General features: G+C 42.1%; 3 protein-coding genes across 3 annotated transcripts; 2 read left to right on the forward strand and 1 right to left on the reverse strand.

Moving 5' to 3' along the window:
- Positions 1-336: 336 nt before the first annotated feature.
- Positions 337-2002, forward strand: LOC309693196 (transcription factor HES-1-B-like). Its single transcript, XM_082512215.1, has 4 exons — positions 337-709; positions 801-896; positions 992-1079; positions 1287-2002. The coding sequence occupies exons 1-4, from the start codon at positions 602-604 to the stop codon at positions 1736-1738; spliced, it is 744 nt and encodes a 247-aa protein (XP_082368341.1). The 5' UTR covers positions 337-601; the 3' UTR covers positions 1739-2002.
- Positions 2003-12837: 10835 nt separating this feature from the next.
- LOC309694398 (uncharacterized protein) lies at positions 12838-14519 on the reverse strand. Its single transcript, XM_082514467.1, has one exon. The coding sequence runs from the start codon at positions 14437-14439 to the stop codon at positions 12880-12882; it is 1560 nt and encodes a 519-aa protein (XP_082370593.1). The 5' UTR covers positions 14440-14519; the 3' UTR covers positions 12838-12879.
- Positions 14520-15378: 859 nt separating this feature from the next.
- cldn1 (claudin 1) lies at positions 15379-18806 on the forward strand. Its single transcript, XM_082514207.1, has 4 exons — positions 15379-15788; positions 17029-17193; positions 17402-17486; positions 18180-18806. The coding sequence occupies exons 1-4, from the start codon at positions 15566-15568 to the stop codon at positions 18334-18336; spliced, it is 630 nt and encodes a 209-aa protein (XP_082370333.1). The 5' UTR covers positions 15379-15565; the 3' UTR covers positions 18337-18806.
- Positions 18807-25643: the final 6837 nt, after the last annotated feature.

Here is a 25643-nt window from a genome sequence, read left to right on the forward strand (position 1 = left end):
TTTAATGACTACATATTTTAGCTGTAAGTTTTTATCCAGCACAAGAGAGACACAAACAAAGCGGAAAAGCAGCTTTAATTTATGTTTTACAGTCTCGTTTAAAAACAGATAAAACAGCGTGCTGTTTGTTTTACCCCGAGAGCACATCAGTGGCGTCTTTAGTGGAGCGGGACGCCTCATTTGCAGCAGGAGAACTGGTGCTCAGACATTTCTCTCCTCACTCACGCTGCCTTTGTAAAACACTCTTTCAGCATCCTGACAGGTAGCCAATGAGAGCGTCCTGTCGCACGAGCCCGCCGCCTCCCCGGCGCCGTGTCCCGCGCGCTCATTGGACAGACGGCTGAAACCCAGGGAACCCGCACACGAGCCGCTCGCGTGCAGGCCCCAGCTGTATAAAAGAAACCCGAGGAGCCCGTAACAGGAGCGGTCTGGATGTCAGCTTGGCGAGTGGACAGAAGTCGCTTTTGAGCGGTGGTGTTGTCATCGACGAGGATCTCCGAGGTCTGCCAGGAGAAGGCGGGACACACTGAACTGGACTTTTTACTGCTGGGTATTCGCAGACCGCTTCTGCTGGTTTTCTTTTACTGATACTGAACTGAAGATGCCAGCCGGTACTTTAGAGAGAGCATCTCCGTCCGCTGTGGCTGCCACCCCTACAAGTGGCGACTCCACGCCCGAGAAACCCCGGGCTTTGACAGAGAGCAGAAAGGTCGGTTAAATGAGCTCTTTACACCGGTGTTTAATTGTTTGATATTTCTACGAAAAACTGTCTAAACTGCGTTCCCCCCCCCTCTTCCAAGTCTTCCAAACCAATCATGGAAAAGCGAAGACGCGCGCGCATCAATGAGAGCCTGGGTCAGCTGAAGACCCTCATCCTGGACGCACTCAAGAAAGACGTAAGGAGACGCACAGGCTAACAATCCAGTTAGATGTAAACATCTGTGAATTAAAAAAGCAAATTTTAAATTTTCAATATTTTTTTTCTATTTAGAGCTCCAGACACTCTAAACTGGAGAAGGCTGACATCCTTGAGATGACTGTGAAGCACCTCAGGAACCTGCAGCGACTTCAGATGACTGGTATGTAACTGCCATTTCTGGATGTTTACTGGAGAGCACTGAGTCTTGGAGGAGTAACTTTAGATGGCACACATGGCCCATCTTTCTCCAAGATTTATTGCCCAACCCGCATGTATGTTTGCCCTGTAGTATTCATTTCACATGCATCTCTCCATCTATCTATTTATCTGTCTGTCTGTATTTATGCATTTTTCTTTTCTTTTCCAGCTGCTGCAAACACAGACCCCTTCGTTCTGGGTAAATACAGAGCCGGATTCAGTGAGTGTGTAGGAGAAGTCACCCGTTTCCTGTCCACGTGCGAAGGGGTGAACACAGAGGTGAGGACTCGCCTCCTCAGCCACCTGGCAGCCTGCGTGGCCCAAATCAATACTCTGAACTTCTATGGACCTCACCTCGGTGCGGTTGGACTCGGACAGACCGGCACACAGATTCCAGTCGCTTCAGTCCCACAGATACCCTGCAAAAGCAATTCGCTCATGCACGCTCCCCCAGAATCGATGAAACTCTATGGAGGCTTCCAAGTGGTGCCCACGCCCGATGGACAGTTTGCGTTTCTCGTGCCCAGTGCAGCCCTCGGACCTCTGACCGCACAGAATGGTCACCACGTGTCACCTGTTGCACCGGCTGTCACCTCAGACTCTGTGTGGAGGCCGTGGTAGGAAGGAGTAGATTTTGAGGAGAAGAGGACTTTCACAGTGTAAATCATATTTTTGTATATTTTGTACATTTTGTTATTACACTGAGGAAACTTTAGACACAGTTATGTTTTTTTATATGGACTATAAAAGTTATTCTGGGCCTCTTTTCTTACTGTGGGGTTTCTATTTTTGATACTGCACAGTTTATTTTGCCTCTGGGCTGAGAAGCTCCCGAAAAGCACTGTATTTTCTGAAATAAATAAAATGGTTTTATGTTTACAGCAATACTTGCAGGATTGGTGACTTTTTCTTTTTCTCCAAAAAAATACTTTTACATTACCCATCACACTTGAATGGCTTATGATATCAGTGTTACTGCATTCCCCTAGTTTAGGGTCCAGTTCAGTCTATGTTGCTTACAGAAAATGCTGTTAATTGCTATACTTATAACTATAAATCATCTCAAAGCAGTCCTCTAAAAATAGACCCCCTCCTGTGTGTCGTGTTATCACTTGTCATCCCTTCTGCAGTTAGGAGAAATCTGTTTTCTGCTGGAACTAAATACCTCTCTAAGAAGGTGTGGAACCTGAGAGGCTGTGTTGAATCTAAAAGGCGTGCTGCCAGCCCAGAGAGGAGGGCGTGTTGGCTTCTGCAGACACGCGCAGCCCTGCTTGTGCTGCTGCCAGATGGGAAATCATGTTAAAATAAACTGGAAGACCAGTCATGATAAGATCCCGGTATTACTCAAGGATTAAATGCGGATTAAATTTCGAAAAATTTGATGCTGTTATTTAAACTTTTTGACAAAGCAGGCTGTAAATGTGTCTGAAACAATTTGATGATGTGAGTACGATGATGTAAAACACCCTCTCTGCAGCAGCCCTGCAGAGACGCTCCAACCCCTGTGGTGGACAGTTGAAGGCCTGACTGTCCCAGCGTGTGTCCTGAGCGTGGTGCTCGCACAGCGGGCTGCAAGCAGAGCGTGACCAGAGGTCACAGGTGCCCCTCATTCACACTCCCAACACAACGCAGCTCCATCAGCATGTTGCCTTAAATCTGGCAACCCATCAACTGACCTGGGAGCCTGTCACCAAAAGACGGGGCCTCTCTTTGACAGCGTCACACAGTGGCACCTCTGAAGGCAAACACTCACACCATCCATAGTCATTTGACGGCTTCTGATTTCAAATCCATGGAATTTAAAGGGATTTGATCCTAACAGAGAAGCATTTAGATTAACTAAATTTAAGGAACTGAATTTAAATCTGAATTTCTTACTAAATGAACCAAATTAACACGTCTGCCACCCTGTCAAAAACATTAAACTCAACTTGTGCAAACGACTCAGTCGTGTTAAGTTCACGTCTCTGTTTTGGCAGAGCTGCAAGAAGATCGACGCTAAGGAGGACTAAAAGACAAAAATAGAGCTGCCCCCTCCTATCAGAGCATCCTTTGAGAACACCCTCGGAAAGACAAAAACAAAGACGGGCCCCTCGGTGGCTCAATGGCTCCTCTCTTTGTGACCCTCTCCATCTTCATAAAGGGCCTTTCCCCTTGTTTATCCAGGAAGAGGTTTTATGGCTGGGAGCGGGGGAGGACCATGCTGTCACTTTCACCGTGCTAAAGAAGGCTTATTGTTGGCTGTTCCCAAAGGTCCTGGTTTTAAAGGCTTTCTGACAACTCTTCAGGCAAAGCTGTGCCATTCAGATAAGACGAGCTCTGAGGTGCTGACAGGTTATCGCTGTGTATATGAGACAGACTCTGTGAAGGGGCTTTGGACAGAGCGGCTTCAATAGATCATGACTCCTGCTGGTGTCTGTGCCTTCATCTCATGTCTCGTCTTATTGTTGCTTATCTGCCGCCCCCCTCCCGAATCAAAACCCCACGTTGTTGCAGTTTCTCCAAAACGCCGTAAAGCATAGACTGGTAAACATGAAGACGGGTAGACCCTGCCCCTATTACTTAGCTCCATGATTGATGGCCTCCCCTCAAAATCAGAGTGGCAAAAGTGACAGGTTCCCTGCTTCTCACAACCGTCTCCCTCTGACACACACCGGAAACCTCCAGCGCCTCCACCTCTGTGGGTGAATCGCCTTACTATTGTTCTTAAGGTTGTTATGGTGTTGATGGGGGTCGAAGTAGTCACCAGTGGTTCACATCAAGGCTAATGAATAGATTATGCGCTCAATATCAATGGTGAATGAACAATACTCTTTGTCGCCACGCTCCAATTCATCACTTTTTGATTTAGCTGGTTGTTTTTGAAAATCTTAACAACCCAGAGGGGGGGAATTTAGGAAGAACGTCATGCAATAATAGTCCTTTAAAGTCAAATATCAGCTACATCAGATCAAAAGCAACAAAAACCCGACAGAACAAGCTTATGAAAGCCCACCATAATTCACATGTTTTTAATTTTGTCTATCTCTCTAATGTAACAAGAGCCTTTAATAAGAGTAACTTTCAGTTTACCCCCGAAGTTTGTGCTATTACACAGGAGTTTGCTGTTTCACCATGAGTTTGAGCAGAGCCAGAAATACAAATGCAACGTTGAAAAACAAGGACTTTATAGCAAATGGGTATACTGTTAGATTTAGCATATAATGAGCCACGCTGTTAGAGAGAACTCTCAGTAATCCAAGTGCCAAAGAGACCTGAAACAAAATACATGAGCGATGAATTCCACAGCCAGATATCATAGCCAGCACCAAAAAATGAAGCTCTTAAAGTGGAGGATGTGGTGCTAGAATGGTGTAAGAAACAGTTGTAAAAGTGATTGCAAAGTGTCTAAATTTGAAGGTATTAGGCAGAAATGTAATAAAGGTGAAATTCTGCTCGGCCCTGTAGTTACTGCGAGTCTTCAGTGAGACCGTCGTTTATGAGACTTTATTTGGTCACCTGAAGGCCTCAGGTTCCCCCCTGTGATGTGATCCCATCTGTCGTGAGGTTATTAACAGCAGCCTGTCCTCAGGTGTTGTTCCTAAAATTTTTAAGGATGCAAACAGTGCAACCACTAATAAAAAAAAAAAACAACCTTGCCTTGATCCTACCCTGTTATCTAACTTTAGGTCTATTTCCAAGCTTCCTTTTCTTTAAAAAATTATGGAGAAAATTGTTCACAGTGTATTTGTGGCATTTTTAGTGAAACATGATGTTCTTGACGGTTTTCAATCTGGTTTTAAGTCTCTTCATAGCACGGGCAGCATGGTGGCACAGTGGTAAGCACAGTTCTGGTTGTTTTCCAACACCCTTCAAGCACGCTGTTGTTCAACCTCTCCTTAAAAAGCCTAATCTAGATCCATCCCTACTCTCTAACTATAGGCCCATTTCCAACCTCCCTTTTCTGTCTAAAGTACTGGAACGAGCCGCCCTCACGCAGCTCCAGCTATTTCTTGACAATAACAATCTCTATGAGAAGTTCCAGTCTGGTTTTAGAGCTCGGCATAGCACAGAAACCGCCCTTCTGAGAGTTTTTAATGATTTGCTTTTAACAGTTGACTCTGGTTGTGCTGCTGTCTTAGTAACCCTGGACCTGACAGCAGCCTTCGACACTGTTGATCACAACATACTGCTATCCCGCCTTCAACATTGTGTCGGTTTAAAGGGCACTGTCTTAAAGTTTTTCCAGTCCTATTTGAATAATAGGAGTTTTTCTGTTCACCTTGGTGAACTGTCATCTCCCAGAGCTCCTTTAACCTGTGGCGTACCTCAGGGGTCCATACTAGGCCCCCTGTTGTTTATTCTGTACTTGCTCCCTCTGGGCGATGTGCTCCGTAAACATAATGTGTCCTTCCACATCTTTGCCGATGATATTCAGATCTACCTCCCTCTGAGGTTGAACTGCAATGTTTCTTTGCAGCCGCTACTCTCCTGCTTGTCTGACATTAAGACTTGGATGACTCTTAACTTCTTACACCTTAATGAAAGCAAAACTGAAGTCATTGTGTTTGGGCTTCCTAAAGATCCCAACTTCTCTCTTGACTTTTTGGGACCCCTAACCTCCGATTGCACTTCTTCCATTAAGAGTCTTGGTGTTATTTTTGACAATGCTTTTAAACTTGATAAACAAATCAGCTCTGTAGTTAAGGGATCTTTTTATCATTTGCGGATTTTAGCCAAAGTCAAGTCTTACCTTTGCAGGAACGATCTAGAAAGAGTGGTCCATGCTTTTATTACTTCACGGCTAGACTACTGCAATTCCCTCTATGCTGGCCTAGATCGTTCCTGTCTACATCGCCTTCAACTGGTGCAGAACGCTGCCGCTCGCCTGTTGACCGGTTCAAAAAAAAGAGACCACATCACTCCGGTTCTCTGCTCTCTCCACTGGCTCCCAGTTGCCTTTAGGATTGATTTTAAAATCTTATTGCTGGCTTTTAAGGTTTTAAATGGCACTGCACCTTCTTACCTGTCAGAACTCCTTAGTACTTATCGCCCCAGGAGATCTTTGAGGTCAGCCGACCTGATGCTTTTAGATGTTCCCAGGTATAAATTAAAGACAAAGGGAGAGAGGGCGTTTGCTGTGGCTGCACCCAGACTGTGGAACAGTTTACCTCCTCACGTCAGACTCTCCAAAAGCCTAGAAACTTTTAAAACCGCTCTTAAAACTCACCTCTTTTCATTGGCTTTTAGAAAGGTTAAATTTATTTGTTTTATATATTTTTATTTTATTTTTATCAGCGAGGTGTTATTACGAAATTGTGTTCTATTGTATTTTTATCTGTATTTACTGTACAGCACTTTGGTCAGCCTTGGTTGTTTTTAAATGTGCTCTATAAATAAACTTGACTTGACTTGACTTGTTGCCTCACAGAAAGAAGGTCCACCATCACGCCAGGGTTTTTCTGTGTGGAGTTTGCATCTCCCAGTGTTTGCGTGGGTTCTCTCCGGGTACACTGGCTTCCTCCCACAGTCCAAAGACATGCATTTAGTGGGGTTAGGTTAATTGGTAATTCAAAAATTTTCACAGGTGTGAACGTAAAATGGTTGTCTGTTTCTATGTGTTAGCCCTGCAACAGACTGGCGACCTGTCCAGAGTGTACCGCACGTCTCGCCCAGAGACAGCTGGGATAGGCGCCAGCCTCCCCGTGACCCTGACAAGGATAAGTGGAAGAGAATGGACGGATGGATGGATGGATGATGGATGATCCATGGAATCTGCACTGCTGGTGGTTTTTACTGACATCCTCCTGGCTACAGATGCAGGGGACTATCTGATGCTAGTTCTTCTAGACTTAACTGTCACTTCTGACACAGCGAATCTTAATATTTTAATGTCTTGTTTAGAGCTCAGGGTAGGCATTTGTGGCACTGTTCTGGAGTGGTTCCAATCCTTCCTTTCCAAGAGAACCTTAGACTACGTGATTTCAGATGTTCCTCTGCTCCTTTGTCTTGTGGGGTTCCGCAGGGCTCGATACTTGGGCCTCTGCTATTTTGTATATCTGCTGCCTCTTGCTTCTAATTTTAGCAAGTACAAAATTGCTCTCCATTGTTATGCAGATGATACTCAGGTTTATGTTCCCTAAAACAGAAGGATGCCTACTCCATGGAAACTTTAGCTGAGTGCCTTGAGGAATTAAAAACCTAAATGGTGCTAAACGTCCTAAATTTTGATCAAAAGAAGGCAGAGGTTATTGTGTTTGGGCCTAGCGTCACTGGTGAGGCTTGTTCTGTCGACATAGGCCCAGTGGCTCAGTATGTAAAGCTTATTGTCAGAAGCATGATTTTTAGGATGGACAAGAATTTTAGATTGGACAGTCAAATCAGCGCATTGGTAAAATCTAGCTTCTTTCAGCTGAGACAGCTGGCTAAAATAAAAAAAACATTCTATCAAAAGATCATTTTGAAACAGTAATCCATGCCGTCATTATAACTCACTTGGATTACTGTAACTCTATATGTTGATTTTAGCCAGTCTTCCTTGTCTTGTCTGCAGATGGTGCAAGTACTCTTGGATGTGGAGGACACAGAGGAGCTGCTCAGAGGAGAAAGGGCTTTTGCTGTAGCGGCTCCCAAATCTTGTATCGTGCTGATGCTCTTATTTTGTGTAGTAATTTTAATTCAAATTATTTTTATATTTATTTACTTTTACTTATTTAAACTTTATTTAAGTTGTATTTCAGTGCTTTGTCCAGCACTTTGGTCAGTGGTTGCTGTTTTTAAAACGCTTTCTAAAAAAAGTTGGCTTGGTTTGGCAACAGCCTCAGGCCTCGATCTACTTATTCCATCTGCCATCCTAGTCCAAGGGACACTGTTGAACAACTGACGACAATAAGTGTCCTTAGTGGGTAGGTACGTACATCTGATTGTTTTCTCTGTTGTTTGGTGTTCACTTCTAATAAAAACATCTTTGAAAGGGTTTAAATGCAGTTACTAATTACATTGCATGATGCAGCATGACTGATTTATAGGTGGTTAAAAATGATAACTGCATTACATTTTCTTAACGCTTTTAGGATTCTCTTTCTCCTGTCACTCCCAACCAGTCCTGACAGATGCCTGTTCATCCCTGAACCTTGTCCTGCAGAAGGCTTCTTCCTGTTAAAATTGAATTTTTCCTTCCCACTGTCACCAGGTGCTTGCTCAAAGTGGATCCTTTGATTGTTGGGGTTTTCCCTGTATTGCTATTGGGTCTTTACCTTGTGGTCTTGAGGTGACTGCTGTTGTGATTTGGTGCTATGCAAATAAAACGGAATTGAACTGATAGGAATTGATGTGGCCTGCAACACAAGCAGTGGCCTGCAATCTGTGAAATCCACATTACATGTACAACTGCAAGTGAAAGTAGGTTTTTAATCAAAACCTGGAAACATGACTTGTCTGCATTGAATTCATAAAATAAATCAGGGAAAATAAACTGGCAATGTTTTAACAAACCCAAATGTGTGAAACACATATTGTTTTATAGGATCTTTGCTGCTGGAGGATGGAGCATAGAAGGTATTTCAATGTCCGACCAAAAGTATAGAATGAAGTGCTGCTTGCAGGCATAATAAAACCAGCTGGGCACAAAACAAGGATAGCTATTTTTGAGGATGGGGGTCCAGAGGGCCATAGTTCCCGATTCATCCTTCATAAATGTAATGTGATGATAAGGAGCTTATAGCCTCTTGTTATCCTCCAATAGGGACTGACGAAACAAAGGGCAGTGTACCAGCATGCTAAAAGATTTCCATTCTAGTAACATCTCCCCGTCCACTTAACACCCACATCAGGTCAGCTGTTCTTAATTTGGTCAGCACCACCAATTAAGCTTCCATCCAGGGGTCTGGGTGCACTGAGGGGTAAATATTGACCCTTGTTTGTAAGCAAGGTTCACAGTTTGAGAGTGCAAAATGGCCCATTTGTGTTCGCGAGATGCTTAGGTCATCGCATTCACCCTTCTCGGCTGTGTGAGAGAGAGGACCTAATAGACACCTGCCCACATGATAGCAACTGGTGTTGGTTATCATTTCATGACAGACTAAACTCATTTAAATAAGGCTGAGAGACAAAAACCATAATCATGGTGTTTGAAGTACAAGTAAAAAAATTTTGTCCTCAACATTGAGTTCAGTGTTTCAGATCAGTTATAAAATTTTATTCAGCGACTCTGTGTGAAATTAGTTAACATTTTCCCATCAAAAAAAGTAAAGTCCCAAATTCTCGCCACAAGCACTGAGCCTCAGATGACCTCTGGTCTTTGTCCTGAGGACCCTGCCCTGCCCTCGCCACCTCCCTTCTCACTGACCAGTCTAAACTCTGTGGGAAACCATCTTCCCCAGTGCTTTGTGTTGTTTTGGACATTGTGCGCCTCACCGGATAATGTCTCCCTCCCCTCTGTTTCTCTTCTCTTCGATCTGAAGAGCTGCTGTGTGGAGTGTGGTGTCCGGTGCTAAATGCCCACTAAGCTGGATACAGAGATGAGATGTGACCATGGGTGGGGGAAAAGCAGCTTTTCATTCCTACTCATTGGGTTGCTCTCAAACACTGCTGCTGTAACTCTGCTGAGCAATTACCAGTGATGGATGCTGGCAGGTGATTTAGTGTTGATAACTACATTAACCTCTTCATTTCTTGTGGCAAAACTTAAACTCTACCAAAACTTCCCAGTATCCCAATAATAATTTTTAGGAGACCTGAATTCCAGGAAGTTTAAAAAAAAAAAAAAAAAAAAAAAAAAGGATTTTCTTTTATGGTAGCCTAAAAATGTGATCACTTGAATGATAAACTGAGGAGATCTTTAATCTCATCTCTGTGCACAAAGCTTCAGAGTATCAGTTCATTGTTTTAGTTTTTGTAAATTGCAGTTAATTTATCCTGCTCTCATTTTTAGGCTGCTTTCAGCTGTTTTATTTCAAGCATCCAGTTTTCAGTGCTGGGTTTCGTTATGTAGACACAACTCTGACCCACTAGTTCTTCATCAAGTCTTCATCTGTTAGTTTAGCCGCTAAACTCCAACATCTAGTGTCTACCTGTTGATTGGCAACATTTTGCTTTCAAAAGGCCACATCAATACCATGAAATGAATCAGTTAGATTTGACTTGATTTACTTCACAATATAATTCCTGCATAACTCTAAGTAACCTTAATTCCAAAGGAAACAGCCTCAAAAACATTCTTCAGCAACTGCACTGCTAACTGTGACACATCCTATTAGTTTCTTTTCTATTCATTTAAATGCCAGCACGCTCACTGAACAGAGATATGCATTTAACGACTTCCATATCTCTTTCTGCTCATTAGCTGTACTTTTAACATTAAATGTTCTGTTTTCAGACTTTGAGTCAAGTGAGGATTACCTCCAGCTTAAGGACAACCCTCCAAACTCTGGAAATAAGTATGCCACCACTTGAATTGGGATGTCAGTCACCTCAAAACGAGGACCCAATTGACCCCTTGGCATTTGACCCTTATTAACCACGGGTGAAAGTGCTGTATTCAAGGTGTAGCCATCTGTGTGCCTTGTTGCGCTGGGGCTCTCCTCCTCCCTCAATCTTTATTATCCCTCCCAGTGTGCAGCAGCAGTGAGATTGATCAGAGGATGGCTGCTTGATACCGACATACTTTTGAAGAACTGCAATGAATAGTCCACCCACTCCACAGCCAAGTAAAAACCTCAATGTATGTGCGTGCCAAAGGCAGTGGTGAGATGTAATGCACACTGCAGCTTAAATGGTTGGGGTCACTTTGAAATATTCCTGTTTTTAAAAGAAAGAGAAGGAAATTTTTTTTGAAAAATAAATAATAATATTAAAGAAATGCTTTAAGTGAAAATGAATAATTACTCAAATCATACATCATAAATTCAGTACATAGTTTATGTACATAGACACAAAGAGGCCTGTTTTCAGTAAGATCGCCCCTGTGATCCAGTGGTATATTGCGTAACCTAAAGCAAGTTTATCAAGTTCATCTGGTGACTGATCTTTGGCTATTCTGTGGACAGTCTGTGGGCGTTTTGTGGGTGTGATCACTGTCTCTTCTAAGAAATGAAACCCGTTCTATGTGGGAAATTTCTGAAAACAGTGTAATATTTTGTCACTTCATCTCCACTGAATAGGCTGCACTTCTCTGAGCAATCAGATCACACAGAAATGCTGTAAATAGATCAGTTGGAACACTTGTAATCATTTTTTGTTATTGCAAATGAAAATAAATTGTCTTTTTCTTTTGAATATAAAAACATTTTTCAAGACTTTTGAGCAATAGTGTAAGTATATTCATTTAGCTGCTTTGCCCTTCTGCTCCACTGCAGAAAATTACTGCACTACTTACTGCCGGCTGCTATGATCATATTCTGATGATGATATTAGGTAAACAAGCCACAGTTAGCTTATGACATACACCGATCAGGCATAACATTATGAGCACTGACAGGTGAAGTGAATAACACTGATTATCTCTTCATCGTGGCAGCTGTTAGTGGGTGGGATATATTAAAGAGAAAGTGAAAATTTTGTCCTCAAAGTTTATGTGTTAGAAGCAAAAAAAATGAGCAAGTGTGAGGATTTGAGTGACAGAGTCATAGGTGCCCAAGGCTCAGTGATACACATGGGGAGCAATGGCTGTCATGTGTGGTCAGATCTACATACAAGCTAGTGTAGTCAAATTTCCCAAAAGTTCACTGTGTTAGCCCTGTGACAGCCCGGTGACCAGCTCATGGTGTAGCCTGCTGCGTGATCTGATATTTCTGGGTTGGTGTTGTTCTGACATTATCATAGCAATGTCAGTCCAGGATCAGCATTACAACTGACCATCAGTCATGTTGTCTGAGAATTGAGTTAGCATTAGCCAAAAAGTTAGCTACCGCTATTAAAAGCTATCCCTAGCAAACCAACATTGAGAAAGCTAAATTTGGCTGACAGCAAACCTAGCTTGATAATACATACCAGTATATGATATTGTATAAATTAATAAAGAACACACCTAGAATTGTTTCCATTTGTTCTAGAAGACAGTTTTATATAAACAAAGACATTCCCCCCCCTTTTTTATTCCACATTTCAAGCTGACAGACAACAATTGTTAGTTAGCTGCAAAGTCAGTCCTGGAGAAACTTATGATGATGATGATGCAGGAACAACACCGATACAGGGATATCAGATGGCCCTCACTTCATGGTAGTTCGTATGGTGATTTTTACACCACATGCCTTTCAAGACTCTTCATACAATTTCTATCCCTGATTTAAGGATTAATACATTTTCCTGCCTTGAAAATTCAATCCAGTAATTTCATGAAGCAAATATTACGTTTTACTCAATTATTTGTTCACAGGAAACTAACCTCAAACTTGCTGAAAACAAAAACATATTCATAACTACTCTGCACTGTGTCAGTGATGACTGTTCTGTTTGAGGGGACTAGCATTGGCAGTTTACACAGAGGAGAGAAGCACTGACGTCTACTGGAGTTTTAATCACAGGAAAAGCATGTGTTAGCAGATGACTGACAGCTCACTCATTGCTTCTTTGAGCAGTGACAGGATCTTTGGAAATTGAGTTGAACTTTGAACTTTTTTAAAAAAAAAGGTTCATCCACCTTTCTTATCATTCAGTCACATTTATGTATACTAGTCAGCTGGTGAGTTAGAGGTTTGTTTAGAGTATTGACTCTGGCAGTCACTGAACATATAACGTGACTCTGAGTGTGAAACAATTTGCACCCAGAAAAAGTCTGAAAACTACTGAATGGGGCTCTCGATCAGTGTCTCGTTGCTACATTGTGAGGGTTCATGCTCATTTTTCACAATATGTTCCTTAATGTTGCCATCTTCCTTCTGAAACTGTACCTTCACTGTCAGTGGAGAACATATATCTACTTTACACTTTATGATCATGATGCCATTTGATGCTTGTAGGCTACAGGTGCTGAGATCTGGCATCTCATCTCTGGACAAATGACAGACCAGCTGATCCTTGTTGATGGACATGACCGCCCGTTTTTTCAAAAAGTTTGGGCTCTCACATACCACCCTGTCCAGCATCTCCATGGTTTTGCTGTTTTCCAACACCCAGTCATGCAGGTACCATATGTGGCAGTCACATTTCCAAGGGTTTCCATGCAGCCTCACGGTGTACTGCAGGATAAAATGGTCGAAAAGGTCCTCTGGGAGACTCTCCAGTTGGTTGTCAGACAGGTAGAGCTGCTGAATGAATTCCTGGCTCTTGAACAGTTTGGCATCCAAAGTGCTGAGATTGTTCTTTTGCAGGTAGATTGTCCTAATCTCAGACAGATCATTAAAGATTGTTTCGGGCAGTGAAGTGATCTGGTTTTCAGACAGGTCCAGGATCATCAGGGCTGTAACATTTCTAAAAATGTCTCCAGTAAGGTTGGAGAGCTGGTTAGAGGACAGGATGAGGTTGGTAAGTAAAGTCAGACTGCTTAGAGAGGACAGCTCAGTTAGTCTGTTGCCTTTTAGGTTCAGTTCCGACAAATTTGAGCCCTCAAATCCAAACACTTTATCGCTAAAGGTTGTAAGAAGGTTCCCACGGAGATTCAGCACCTGCAATTCAGTTAACACAGCAAAGATGCCATCATCAAGTTTTGTTATCATGTTCCCTTCCAGATGAAGCTCTGTCAGCTGAGAAACATTGTGAAATGTGTCAGATGTAAAATTGCTGAGGAGGTTGTTGTTCATTTTCAAGATCTCTAACTTTTCCAGACCACAAAAAGTTTCTTTTTTTACTCCCTCAAGCTTATTTTGGGACAAATCCAGGACACGCAGCTTTTGAAGGTTCAGGAAAAGAAACGCAGGTAGATCTGATATGACGTTGCCCTTCATTTGCAGAGTTTCTAGCTGTTTCAAGGAGTCAAACATACCAGGAAGCACCGTCTGGAACCTGTTGAAGTTGAGCAGCAGTTTAGTCAAATTTCCTTGCTTTGAAAAAGTTCCTAGAAATAAATGATCCAAGGGGTTCCCGCTGATCTCCAGTTCCTGAAGCTCAGTCAGATGTTCGAATGCCCGACAGTGAATACTTTTCAGTTGATTATCCAGGAAAATAAGCTTGGTGAGTTGAGGACTGCCCTCCAAAGTGTGAGAGAACAGGTACTGCACAGCCGTAGTCATTACAATAAAGTCCTTGACCTCCCTGGAAATATTCTTTGGTAAAGACGTCATTGTTGCATCAGCACATAGCACCTGGACCAGAGTGAAACACTGACATCGGTATGGACAAAACTCTCCGCTGCCTTTGTGGCGGAGAAGCAGCAGGAGCAGGATCAGACCCAAATTTCTGTCCATTTTTTACTGAAAAAAACAAACAAACCCAACAACAAAGAAAGAGGAAATTCAAAAAAGCTCAGACTCATGCACTGCAAACAAAAACCTCTGTGTTACAGCGATCGAGGAACACTGTGACAAGTTTCTCTGTGGGCTTGGAAGTCAGCTGACAAAAAGTGCAAACAACAACACAAGTATGGGTTAGGCAAGAAAAACCTTTGCCCGCTGGTCAGCTCCGGCCACAAAAAAAAAAGATTATCATGCAATTCAGCAAACCAGCAAAAGCAAATGTTTCTTCACGGAACAAGTAAATCAGAGAGAAGTCGCACTGAGAAGATCATTCATGTGTGAAATAATGTAAGGAATCATACAATCAACTATGCTACTTCCTTCTTATTAAGATTTTAGGGTTAACGTTCCAAAGCTGGAGTACTCTGCTTTGATCTGCGGATAATTTGATAATAATTTGTATTTTATGGCATGTAAATATTCTGTTATTAGAATTAATGTTTGTATTGATAAGAAAAATGAATAAAAATCAACAGATAACTTATGGAGATTAGTGGTTTAATAAATGTGCACTTTGTCCCTTTTTTCATGTGTAAGCTGAATCAGAATAGGTAGAGTGCCAGTGGAGTGTATTTTGCTTTATTTTTTACAGTATTTCTATTTTTTTCACTAAATGAATTTCTGTATATTGCTTCAATTATAAAAATAAAGTGAAAACAAACAAACAAACAATGGGACAGATGATCACTGCTGCTCACAGTGCTCTTACTGACTGTTGTTACTTACTTTAGAAAAGATTTTATTGGAGTTCACTGCGTATGTGTGGGTTCATTTGGTTTTATTATTTGCAGAAGACCTTCACAGCCAGAAGGTGTCACCCTGCACCTCCTGACTTTAGCAGGAGTTGATGGCATTCGGGGATCCTCCCTCTCCTCCAGGTCATTCCTTAAAGATGCACAGGTGATTAGGCGCCTTTATTTGGGAGCAGGTCGCCAACACAAACCCACTGGGAACATCATTGAGCAACATTTTTTCACCTTTATATCTTTAAAAAACAACAACAACAACAACAACCAAAAAACTCCCCCAAAGAACTTTTGCCATTTTCATTTAAATTCTTATTTTAATTCATCAAACAATGGCAAACGCTGGAGTGCAGCTTCTCGGATTCATACTGGCCCTCATTGGCTGCTTTGGCGTCATCGCGGCCACAATCATGGTGCAGTGGAAAGCTTCAGCCTACGTTGGGGACAACATCATCACGGCTCAGGCGATGTATGAAGGGCTTTGGCAGACCTGTGCGAGTCAGAGCACCGGACAAGTTCAGTGTAAAGTGTATGACTCCCTCCTCCAGCTGCCAGGTACTGCTTTATATACATCGTGTTTTTACCTTTTGTGATATTTCTTCATTATTATTAAATGCTGATGACGGTCATAGCCAGAGAATAAGGGGTTTATGAGTAACACAGTGTCCAAAATCAAATACTTGTTCTATTTTTTGGGTGTGGAAGGGGGTAGTTAGCTGGGTGGGGAGCATGTCATGAGATAGTGAATGGTGCACATTCAAATAATACCCGAACAGTTACTTTCAATACCAATGCTAGAAGTTTAAGTAGAACTGTGGTTGTTCTATGAACAAAAAATATGTTTAAGTCTGTGGTCTTTCAAAGCCTCGAGGTCACTAAAGGGAGAGTGCACCTTTTTCCTTCTCCTTCTTAGACCTCCTGCATGCAAAGACATGTTGGTCAAATACCATAACCTACGTCATGAAAGAGACATGAAAGACAACGTTTAAACTTCATGCTGTTAGTGTTGCAAATCAGTCAAGTGTAAACATTTTTACAAAAAAACACAACTATCAGATTAAAAATAATCCCTTCGATGAACGTGTTTCTTTTCCTTTTTTTTTTTTTACACTTTTACCCTTTTTTTCTGAAACACATTCATTCAGTGGAAGTTAAACAAGGATTGAGACAATGTGAGGAACACTGCACTACAAGCCCCGCAACAGAGAACTACACAGCAACACACAAAAGAATAGAACAAATAAAAACAAAAACATGAAAAACAAAAACTAAAGGATCAAATAGGCTGTGAGTGAGCTCTTCTATTCAGAATCATATTTATTTGTTAGAAGTACAATTTTTCTGGTGTGCACTTAAATGATTTATATGTTTTTGTGATAGGACAGTCTGCAATGTTTCTTGGGAGACGGGATTAGAAATCTGAAGGTAACACTTGATGGGGAGTCTTCATCCAGATGAGGAAGATGCAGTTTTGATCAGTTAAATTTAGATTCTCAGTAAGTTTGTAGCGTGACGCAAAAAAGACGCAATCTGGCTTAAACGGTTGCCCTCGATTAGAAGAGAAAGGTAACAGAGGTGATGTGTGGTCTGTTGAGGATTGATTGTTAAAGAAAGAACAGTTAAACATGGACTAATAAAATGGCACTCGTGTAAAATTTTGTTTTCTGTGCTACTGCTGTGAAGTATCTCCCTGTTTGGAGGGATTTCAACTGTCTCTAACCACCCAGTTACTTCTTAGTGAAGTAAGCCTTGAGTGAAACCTGCTCTGACTAACGTACCCTCTCTGTGTCTGCAGGAAACATACAGGGCACACGAGGGCTGATGGTGTCGTCCATCGTGCTGTGCTTCATTTCCATCCTGGTGGCAGTGATGGGTATGAAGTGCACTACGGTCATGAGCGACTCTCCAGAGCTGAAGGATAAGGTGGCCCTGAGTGGAGGGATTATCTTTATTCTTGCTGGTGAGAGTTAAATCATCTTTTTATGGGTTTTTTAAAAAAGTGTAACATAGTACTTCTTTGTTTTTACCTGCATTCACAGCTACATTGGAACATCGTTTTAGAATGTGAGGTTTTGCATTCGAGATATGTCAAAGATAACACAACTGCGCAAGTAGTTACCTCTAAAATCCAACAATATAGAGAAGCTTTTGTGCTCGCAATTTTCCAGGTCTGCTTGCCCTGGCGGGAACTTCCTGGTTTGGCAGCAACATAGCAAAGGAATTCTACAATCCATTCACTCCGACTAACTCCAGGTGAGCATCTCCTCTGTCACACGAAACCCTCCACAATCCTTATCAGGTATCACTGAAGGTTTCTTTGGTGAATCCACAGACAGACATCAGATTAAAAAAAGTCTGTCTCTGTGACAGAGACCAAAAAAAGCTCAAGATTCAGCATTACAGCACACACAAAGGGAAATGAAAGAGTCCGGTCCCCGACAAAAATTCAGGCGCGTGAGCCGTGCAAACCCACAACATTTTCACACTTGGCACCAAAGAAATAGGTCTATTTCCTGAAATGTTTACCTGCTCCTTTGAGTTAGTGCCACATCGGCTCAAAGACAACACGTGTTGTTCGGACATTTTTTTATGCATTTTTAAAAACACGTTCTGTTAAAATTCACAAAAAACATGCTACACACATAACAGCGTATTTACTTTGTGTTATTTCTTAAGAAATCCTTCTTTAAGAGTGGGTACTCTGACATGTAGCACCGACTAAGTTTAGTGGGGCAGACTTAACCTTTTTAGTACCCAAATTTAAATGCTATGGTATATATATATATATATATATATATATATATATATATATATATATATATATATATATATATATATATATATATATATATATATACACACAGAAAGACACAAACATCTTGTATTGAGCTGGCCATGCGAGTCTTCAAACACTCAAGCACAATGCGTGTTGTGTTTCATCCACAGGTATGAGTTTGGAAGTGCCCTGTACGTCGGCTGGGCATCTGCCATTCTCGTCATCATCGGAGGGGCCTTCCTCAGCTGCCACTGCCCCAAGCAGGATGCTGGGCCGGCTCAACGCTACCCCCAGTCCCACCCTGCGGGAGGCAAAAACTACGTGTAGGAGTAGTCTTCCCACTTCTCCTGGCCTGGTCTCATTTAAGAGCGCTGGCTTTAAAGGGGCATATTTCAGACCTGTTTACTGTTTTCAGCATGTTTATTTGCAGGTGGGGTCAAAGTACCGTAGTGGGATGGGATGCTTCTTTATTAATAAACTGACAATTAATGTGACAACCTATGCAAATGTTAGAATTGAATGTTAGAAATAAGGTCCAATAGCATGTATTTAGATTTAAACTGGGATTATTGTAAAGCTTAAAAGACTTTTTCTTTTAGTTTAAAGAAAGTTTTCAGAATATGTTGGAGACATTCAGTTTTTGTGTCACTTTCTTTGCAACTAATTTCCATTTTTGTATAAACTCCCATGGTACCGTTTGTTATGATTTTTGTGTTGTTGTTGTTTTTATTTCTTCCCATTTATTTCTTATTTTACTGCATATGAAATAAATCCACTGCCACTTTTCCATGTGACAACCAGTGTTTGGATTCACTTCATGTTTTGGTTTAATAATAATCACTGCACACTCACACCGGGTGAAAGACCAAGACACCATTTCAAAGTGAAAGGATCTGAATGTTCTTTTCAGAGCTCCACCCTAACCACGCAAAATCTCTTTTGATTACTCGATAAGGTCATTTATAAGAATCTGGACGTAAAATAGAGAAGGGTGTTTCTCTTTAAAGAGGTGGCACAATTTTTCAAATCATAAAAAAAACTTTCATTGTGTTGTACGCGTTAAAAATCCTGTACAACACAGAGCTAAACATATAGAAATTTGTGGCCTCAGGCAGGAAAAAACACATCCAAACAGAGAGATAGGCAGAGGGTGGGGAGCGGGCATACCTACGGTCTCCTGCTCCTGTCCCAGCACGCCTGTGAAGTCGCATTTCACATAAACACGGTCGGTACCGCTTGAATGCTACGTTGGGAAGATGCGTCAGCCTGTCTTTGACTTTACAGGAAAGAATTTCAAAGGTTGTCAGCCCATCGTTCGTTCAGTCATGAAGGTGTAACTGATTTTATAACTAAATTAAATAACAACAAAGAAACCAAACCCCTCCAGAATAAGCTGACGTTTGTTTCCACCCAACACCGTTCAGCAGGAGAGGGCGCCACCTTCTGGTGATCCTTGAGGATGCTGCTCAAACACCAAAGAACTGTTCCCCTGTTCTAAAATACAAGACAACAGCTGCTAATATTTGCTTTTATGCTCTTATAAAGTTGTAAGCGTATGATCTGGATGCTTTTGGATATTTGGGCAGAATTGGTGAAGTTCATTTAAATTGTTTGGTTTTCTGGGAAGAGGCCCTAGGCCCTAGGACAAACCCAGGCCGGGGAGAGGGGAGTCTGGGCTTCTCTTCATAAGCTGCTACCTCATGACCAAGCTGTGGATAAGTGGAAGAAGATGGATGAATGGATGGTTTTCTCTCACTGGCCTGGCTTTTAAAATGGCCTGTATTTATATTTTTAAGTGCAGTACACACTTTTTTTTAATAGGGTAGAGGTCTGGGCTTTGGGAAGGCCTTTCCAGCAGCTTACGTGTCCAAGTTTAATATCATCCAGCTGTTGATTTGAGGTGAAGTTGAAGAATTTGAAGGTAGTCTTCATTATTCCATCCACTTTGTGCAGTGTATCAGTAACACTGGTAACAAAACAGCTCCAGAGCATGATGCTACTATGATTTGTTTCACAGCACTTATCGGATTGACCAATAAGTGCTGTGAAACAAATTCTTTTTATGCTTGCAAAGGGAAACTACCAGTTGTAGTCAATCACGATTACTAACAAGACATTATTAGATCCTGGCCTCGTCAGGTTGAAAGACATTGGCAAACCACTGTGTAAAATCCACCCATGATCAGTTTTAGCATGAGCATGTGGTATTGAATGGACTTTATGCCGCAGACAACCATTTTCAAACTTCAGACTCCCCAGTTTGAAATGACAATTTGTGTCACACCCGAACCTTCAGTCGCTGAATATTTCCTTTGTGTTTTTATTCATTAATCTTGATCTTCTGCTGTTTTACTTGTTAAAACTGATTTGCCATCAACAGATTTCCAGTTCTTTACAGCTAATTTTGAGATTTAAATGAGTTCAGGCTCATAAATAGGTCAGAAAAAGTAAAGTAATTTAAAACCTTGTGGCTTTGTTTCATTAGTTTCTGCTCTATTTAAAAAGGCCAAATAATGTATTTGAGTTTTAAACCAAATTACAAAACTATACTCAAAATTCCTTTAAGATAAAAAAAACAAAACAAAATACTAACATACAGTTTTTGGAACCAAAGCACGAGTGTAATGATTGTGTAATATGTGCAAGATCCCCGCCAGGAGGATGTAAAACTCTGCGCCAAATCAAATATGTGGATCCATCCGCTGTGGCGACCCCTTGCGAATAATAAGCCAAACCAGTCCGCCTGTAAAAATGCATCTTATTCTAAGTTCATCCTCTCTGGTGTTAAACTTTGCAAAAGTTTTAAAGACAAAAAACTATTTATCTATAACTATTTTGACTTTTGTAAAATCTTTTAAGAATTAAGAATCTAGCTAATCGATTAAAAATAGAAGCTGCTTATTGTAAATGACATCTCGAAGCCCACCTGTAGTACCTTCTAGGTCCAGTGGAGGGCGGGAGCCTACACCTATTTTGACTAGAAGATTGGGGGGGGGGTACTCTGTAAAAGCCCCCAAGCAAACCTCAAAAACAGACGCTGCAGCAGAGTCCAGCTCCTTAAAAACAAGACACAAAAAAGACTTAAACGCAGTCCTGTGGTTAGTGATAGTAAGATTATATGTTTTTTTTCATGCCATGCTGTGCTTAAAAGAAAAAAAAAGAAATAGACCATGAACCACATGCTTCACATGCTTTATAGCTCTTTACTTTTTTCTTTTGAATTTTATCTTACCTTTTTTTTGGGGGGGGGGGGACGACGACGACAAACTCTTGCACGTTTGACAGAAAACAAAAAATACCCTTTTTTCCTACATTGCGTAAAGAAACAACAGGCGCTCAGGTGGATGTCAGACTTTGGCCACTAGAGGGAAACAGACGCCACGTATGGGCTGACACCTCCGCCTCTTTAACTCAGTAACTGCAGAAATAGGGGTCAGAAAACAAGTTAGTATGAAGACTCATGTGTTAGTATCAGCTGTTGGAGAGGAGTCAGACTGTGGGAGGTGACACAGGAGATGATGAATAATGAGCTTTAAGGGTTACATGAGTTATTCGGAGAAGGTTAAGTCTAAAGTGCCTCAAATGACCTGCAGCATTACATAACCCAAAACACTATATATAATAGCTACTTTATGAGTATTAGAATGTGAGTAGTACTATATGATGGTAGTATGAGATTAAAGGATACACCAAATGAAGCCATCTATTTTCTTAACTTGGGGCCACGGCAGCCTACCCGAACCTCATCAGGCTGAGAGGCAGGATACGTTCAGGACAGGCCACCAGTCCAGCACATAGAGACAGATAAACAAACACCTACAGCAGATTTAGAATCACCGATTAGCCTAAATTGCCCGTCTTTGGATGCCAGAGTCAAACCAGTGCAGTCACAGGGGGCAGCACAGGAGAATCACCACGAGATTTGAACCACAAACCTGTGAGTCAGCAGTGACAGCACTGCTCCGCCGTGCCGTAATACCGTAATGTAATTATCGTCATTAATGGGCAAACGTGGCACCTCCACTCACTCGGCGTAACACATATGCCGTTAAGCTCTTTAAAGTCTTGTTTTACTCACCAGTGTTTCACTCATTCTGCCCGATGTGTTGATCGATTCATGGTGATGGAGCTGAAAGACGTCTCTGCTTCATGCTTTTATATCTTTATATGTGTTTGTGCAGAAAATAAGACTGTTGTTGCTCAGTTACGGGCGAATGAGAAAGTCAAATCATTGTAAACATTAATGTTTGGAGTACTTTAATGAGGAGAGCTAATAGGTCAACGGGTTATAGAAGCAACAACACACAGTGATCTAAAATATGCTCCTAGTTTTGCCCTTTGACCTTTTGTGCAGTTTATCTTTAGCTTTAAGAACCATCTCAGATGAATGCAGGCTGAACCCGAATCCTATTTTCACAAAGTTTCCAATTGGACAGCTGCTGCATGCCGAAAAAGGGAAGGCACATTTGGATAATAGACCTCAACAGCAATTATTTTGTCTGCATTTCAGCAAAGAATCCATCATATATGAGGATCCCCGGTAATGAAATTCATTCAGAATGACGTTTTTTTTTTTATGTTTTTTTGCATGACAACTCGACATTTAGACTGATGAAGCACACTGAAAGAGCAGCACTTAGCTTGAGGGCTTCCCCTCTTTTTAGTCCAGTATTGGATCGGGAGGAGATCCAAACTCAGGCTCAAAGTGCTGTGATCAGCAGAGTGCAGCTGCCAGACATCACAGAAAAATAAATGAGAAAGTGCAGAATCAATACTGGAAGCTAAACTGCTGTTAAAATAATTTCTGTCCCTGTGGCTTCTTGAATATGATAAACTGTCGTCTGGCTTCTCTTTATCGTCTTATAAACAACAGAAATCAGATCCCGAATTACCAAAGATTACAATAACCCTGTACTTCTGGTAGGACACCACATGAACTGAAGCTGAACTGTGTCAGATCAAGTCTTTAATCATTAACAGAGCATATAATGATATGTTACTAGAAAGAACTCAGCACTGTGGTTGAAGGATCATAACGGTGTTTTTGCACCATTAAATGGATTAACTTACTGAAATGTTAATACTCCCGTCTTTTTCAGGGCTCCTCTGAGTGTTGTGGATTTGTAGATTTGCACATTTTTTGGTCCTTCCTGTCTAAAATAATGTATTTAGTTCACAGTGTGTTTATTCTGTAAATCAACGTGTTTTTTTTTTTTAAACAAAAGTAAATAAAAAAGGCATTTATGAAGTCTAAGCAATCATCACCTGACTGCAACTATTTTTAATTTAAACAGGCTTCTCCTTGGACACTTGACTTTTATGATAAGGTAACATTTTCACCTTTTTATCATTTGACGTGTCACATGAAAAGTGTACCAGCATGCACATGAGTCTAATTCAGCTATTATTTTTTTAAATCCACATTTAAGAGAGCTACAAACCTTTTAATCTGCTCTAGAGACTCCAAAGGGTCCTCTTTATGATGAAAGAGCTCTTCACTGTTATTTTACTTAATAATCAAAGTCTCGTGTTTATGGTTCTTCCAATGTTCTCAGCAAGTGTTCCTCTGACTGTGAGGTGTCCACACTTGAAAAAGACCAGACTTTGAATTTCACTCAACTTTATTTAGACCAACTAGTTTGATAGCTGGTAGGTAGCAGCAGGTAAAAAAACTGATAGCCCGTCTTGTTCAAAAGTCTTCCTCACAGTGGAAAAGTGCTTTGTTTGCCGTCCTCTCAGTATGTTGCTCACGGGTCAAATGACTGCTGCATGCATTTTAAGGTCTACTAGGCACGCCCACCCTTGATTGCTCTAATGTGGCTCACCTGGCAGGGCGGCGCACACCAGGCCGTGCTTAGTTGATGATTGCACCCAAGGTCTAATCAGCGGCCATGCACAAACAGCAGCACCGAACAGGTAGTGGGCAGGAGGAGGAAGAGAGGAATAACAGCCACACCTACTAGGTCAGCACGACACCTCCCACTCGATCTTTGCTCAGCACTGTCTGGAAAGATCACACTCAGATGGGCTGGTCCCTTACTTGATCTTCCACCGGTAAAAGGACCACAAGACGCCGGATGTCCCGATGTAAAATGGTGCCCAGCTCAGGACTTGTGGTAGCAGATCTTGGACTCTTGATCGCAATGCTGGAACTTGGAGAGACCCTCACATGCACATCTCGAACGATCCCTTTGGAATCAGGATTCACGCTAATGACTTTTGCGAGTCTGAACTGCCCTCTAAGGGCATTTTGGTCGCAGAGCCAAACTATGTCTCCAACAGCAATGTTTCTCTCTGCAGTATGCCACTTACTGCGGATGAACAGGTTCGGTCCAGCGAGTTGGCTCCAGGACCTCCAGAAGTTGTTGACTATGGTTTGTATTTCCTTCAGCCTTTTGAAAGGATAATTTGTGAAGTCGACAGTTTTGAAGTCCCCACTTTGTGTGGCTCGACCAAGCAACTGATTATTCGGCGTGATGTAGTCAATGCGATCTTCTCGGCTCTGAATTCTGGCATCAATGGGTCTCTCATTTGCAAGGTTGGCGGCTAGCTGGAGTGCTGTCAGAAACTCACTAAAGGTAAGAGCCTCAGTATTGCCGAGAGTATGGAGGGCTCTCTTGGTAACTCTGACACCAGCTTCGGCGGCCCCATTTCGGTGAGGTGAGTCAGCGGGAAGAATCTTCCATGCCCAGGTGGTCTCATTTTTGGCAGAGTATTCTTCAAGCGACTCCTTGTTTTGTTGTCTCAGGTAAGCATACATTTCTTCCAACACAGGTTTGGCGCCGACAAAGTTTGTGCGAGGATCTGACCAGATTTTCCGGGGATGGCCTCGGACAGAAGTGAACCTCTGGTAGGCAAGCAGGAAGCTCTCTGTTGATAGTGTGCTCGCTAGTTCGACATGAATGGCTCGGCTTGCCATACAGCAAAACACAACTCCCCAAACTTTCATGGTCACTCTTCTCTTGACATCATCCCTCACATGATAGGGTCCAAACAGGTCAACAGATGTAAATTCGAATGGTGCAGCAGGATTTGACCTCTCTTCAGGTAAGTCTCCCATTACTTGCTTGCAGGTTCTTGCCTTTACCTTCTTGCAGATGATGCACTGGTCAACGACCTTTTGGGCAATAATTCTTCCTCTGACAACCCAAGCCTTCATTCTCATCCGCAGTAAGGTTTCTGCCACTCCGCCATGTCCCTCGCTGTGTGCTTCTCTGGCAAGGAGGGTGGATAACCAGGCTTGGAATGGTAGAAGGGGAACGGCTTTGCGGTCTTTTTTGAAGGTCTGGATTCTGCCACCACAAACTAGAAGTCCACTTGTTTGGTCTCTGTAAACAACTAGTCTGTCTGTTGTGGTGCTTGGGAAGTTGACGCCCTCTTGTGCTGCTAGGCAAAGGTCTCGAAAAGCATCTCGTCTCTCGCAGACTGTGAGGACACCCGAAGATGGTACTGCCTCCCACTTTTCTTGGTCTCTGGTCTTGGATCTCATGAACTTTTTGGCAACCCTCCAGACCCACGCCACGGTCCCAATCAGCCTTCTCAGGTTGCTGAATCGCCTTTCGTCGATTAGCTGTTGGGTTGCTACTCCTTGTGGTCTTCTCGACTCTACGTGTGCTGAGTCCTGAGCTGCCTTG

This window comes from Aulonocara stuartgranti, assembly GCF_965226115.1.
Source record: "Aulonocara stuartgranti genome assembly, chromosome: 18".
NCBI lineage: Eukaryota > Metazoa > Chordata > Actinopteri > Cichliformes > Cichlidae > Aulonocara > Aulonocara stuartgranti.

Excerpts from the sequence above, each read along its gene's own strand:
- LOC309694398 (XM_082514467.1), bottom strand. The coding sequence starts at position 14,439 with ATGGACAGAAATTTGGGTCTGATCCTGCTCCTGCTGCTTCTCCGCCAC.
- cldn1 (XM_082514207.1), top strand. The coding sequence starts at position 15,566 with ATGGCAAACGCTGGAGTGCAGCTTCTCGGATTCATACTGGCCCTCATT. Across the intron at positions 17,194-17,401 it reads GATTATCTTTATTCTTGCTG|GTCTGCTTGCCCTGGCGGGA; the intron begins GTGAGAGTTAAA and ends GCAATTTTCCAG. Across the intron at positions 17,487-18,179 it reads TTCACTCCGACTAACTCCAG|GTATGAGTTTGGAAGTGCCC; the intron begins GTGAGCATCTCC and ends TTTCATCCACAG.
- LOC309693196 (XM_082512215.1), top strand. The coding sequence starts at position 602 with ATGCCAGCCGGTACTTTAGAGAGAGCATCTCCGTCCGCTGTGGCTGCC. Across the intron at positions 897-991 it reads TGGACGCACTCAAGAAAGAC|AGCTCCAGACACTCTAAACT; the intron begins GTAAGGAGACGC and ends TTTTCTATTTAG. Across the intron at positions 1,080-1,286 it reads GCAGCGACTTCAGATGACTG|CTGCTGCAAACACAGACCCC; the intron begins GTATGTAACTGC and ends TTTCTTTTCCAG.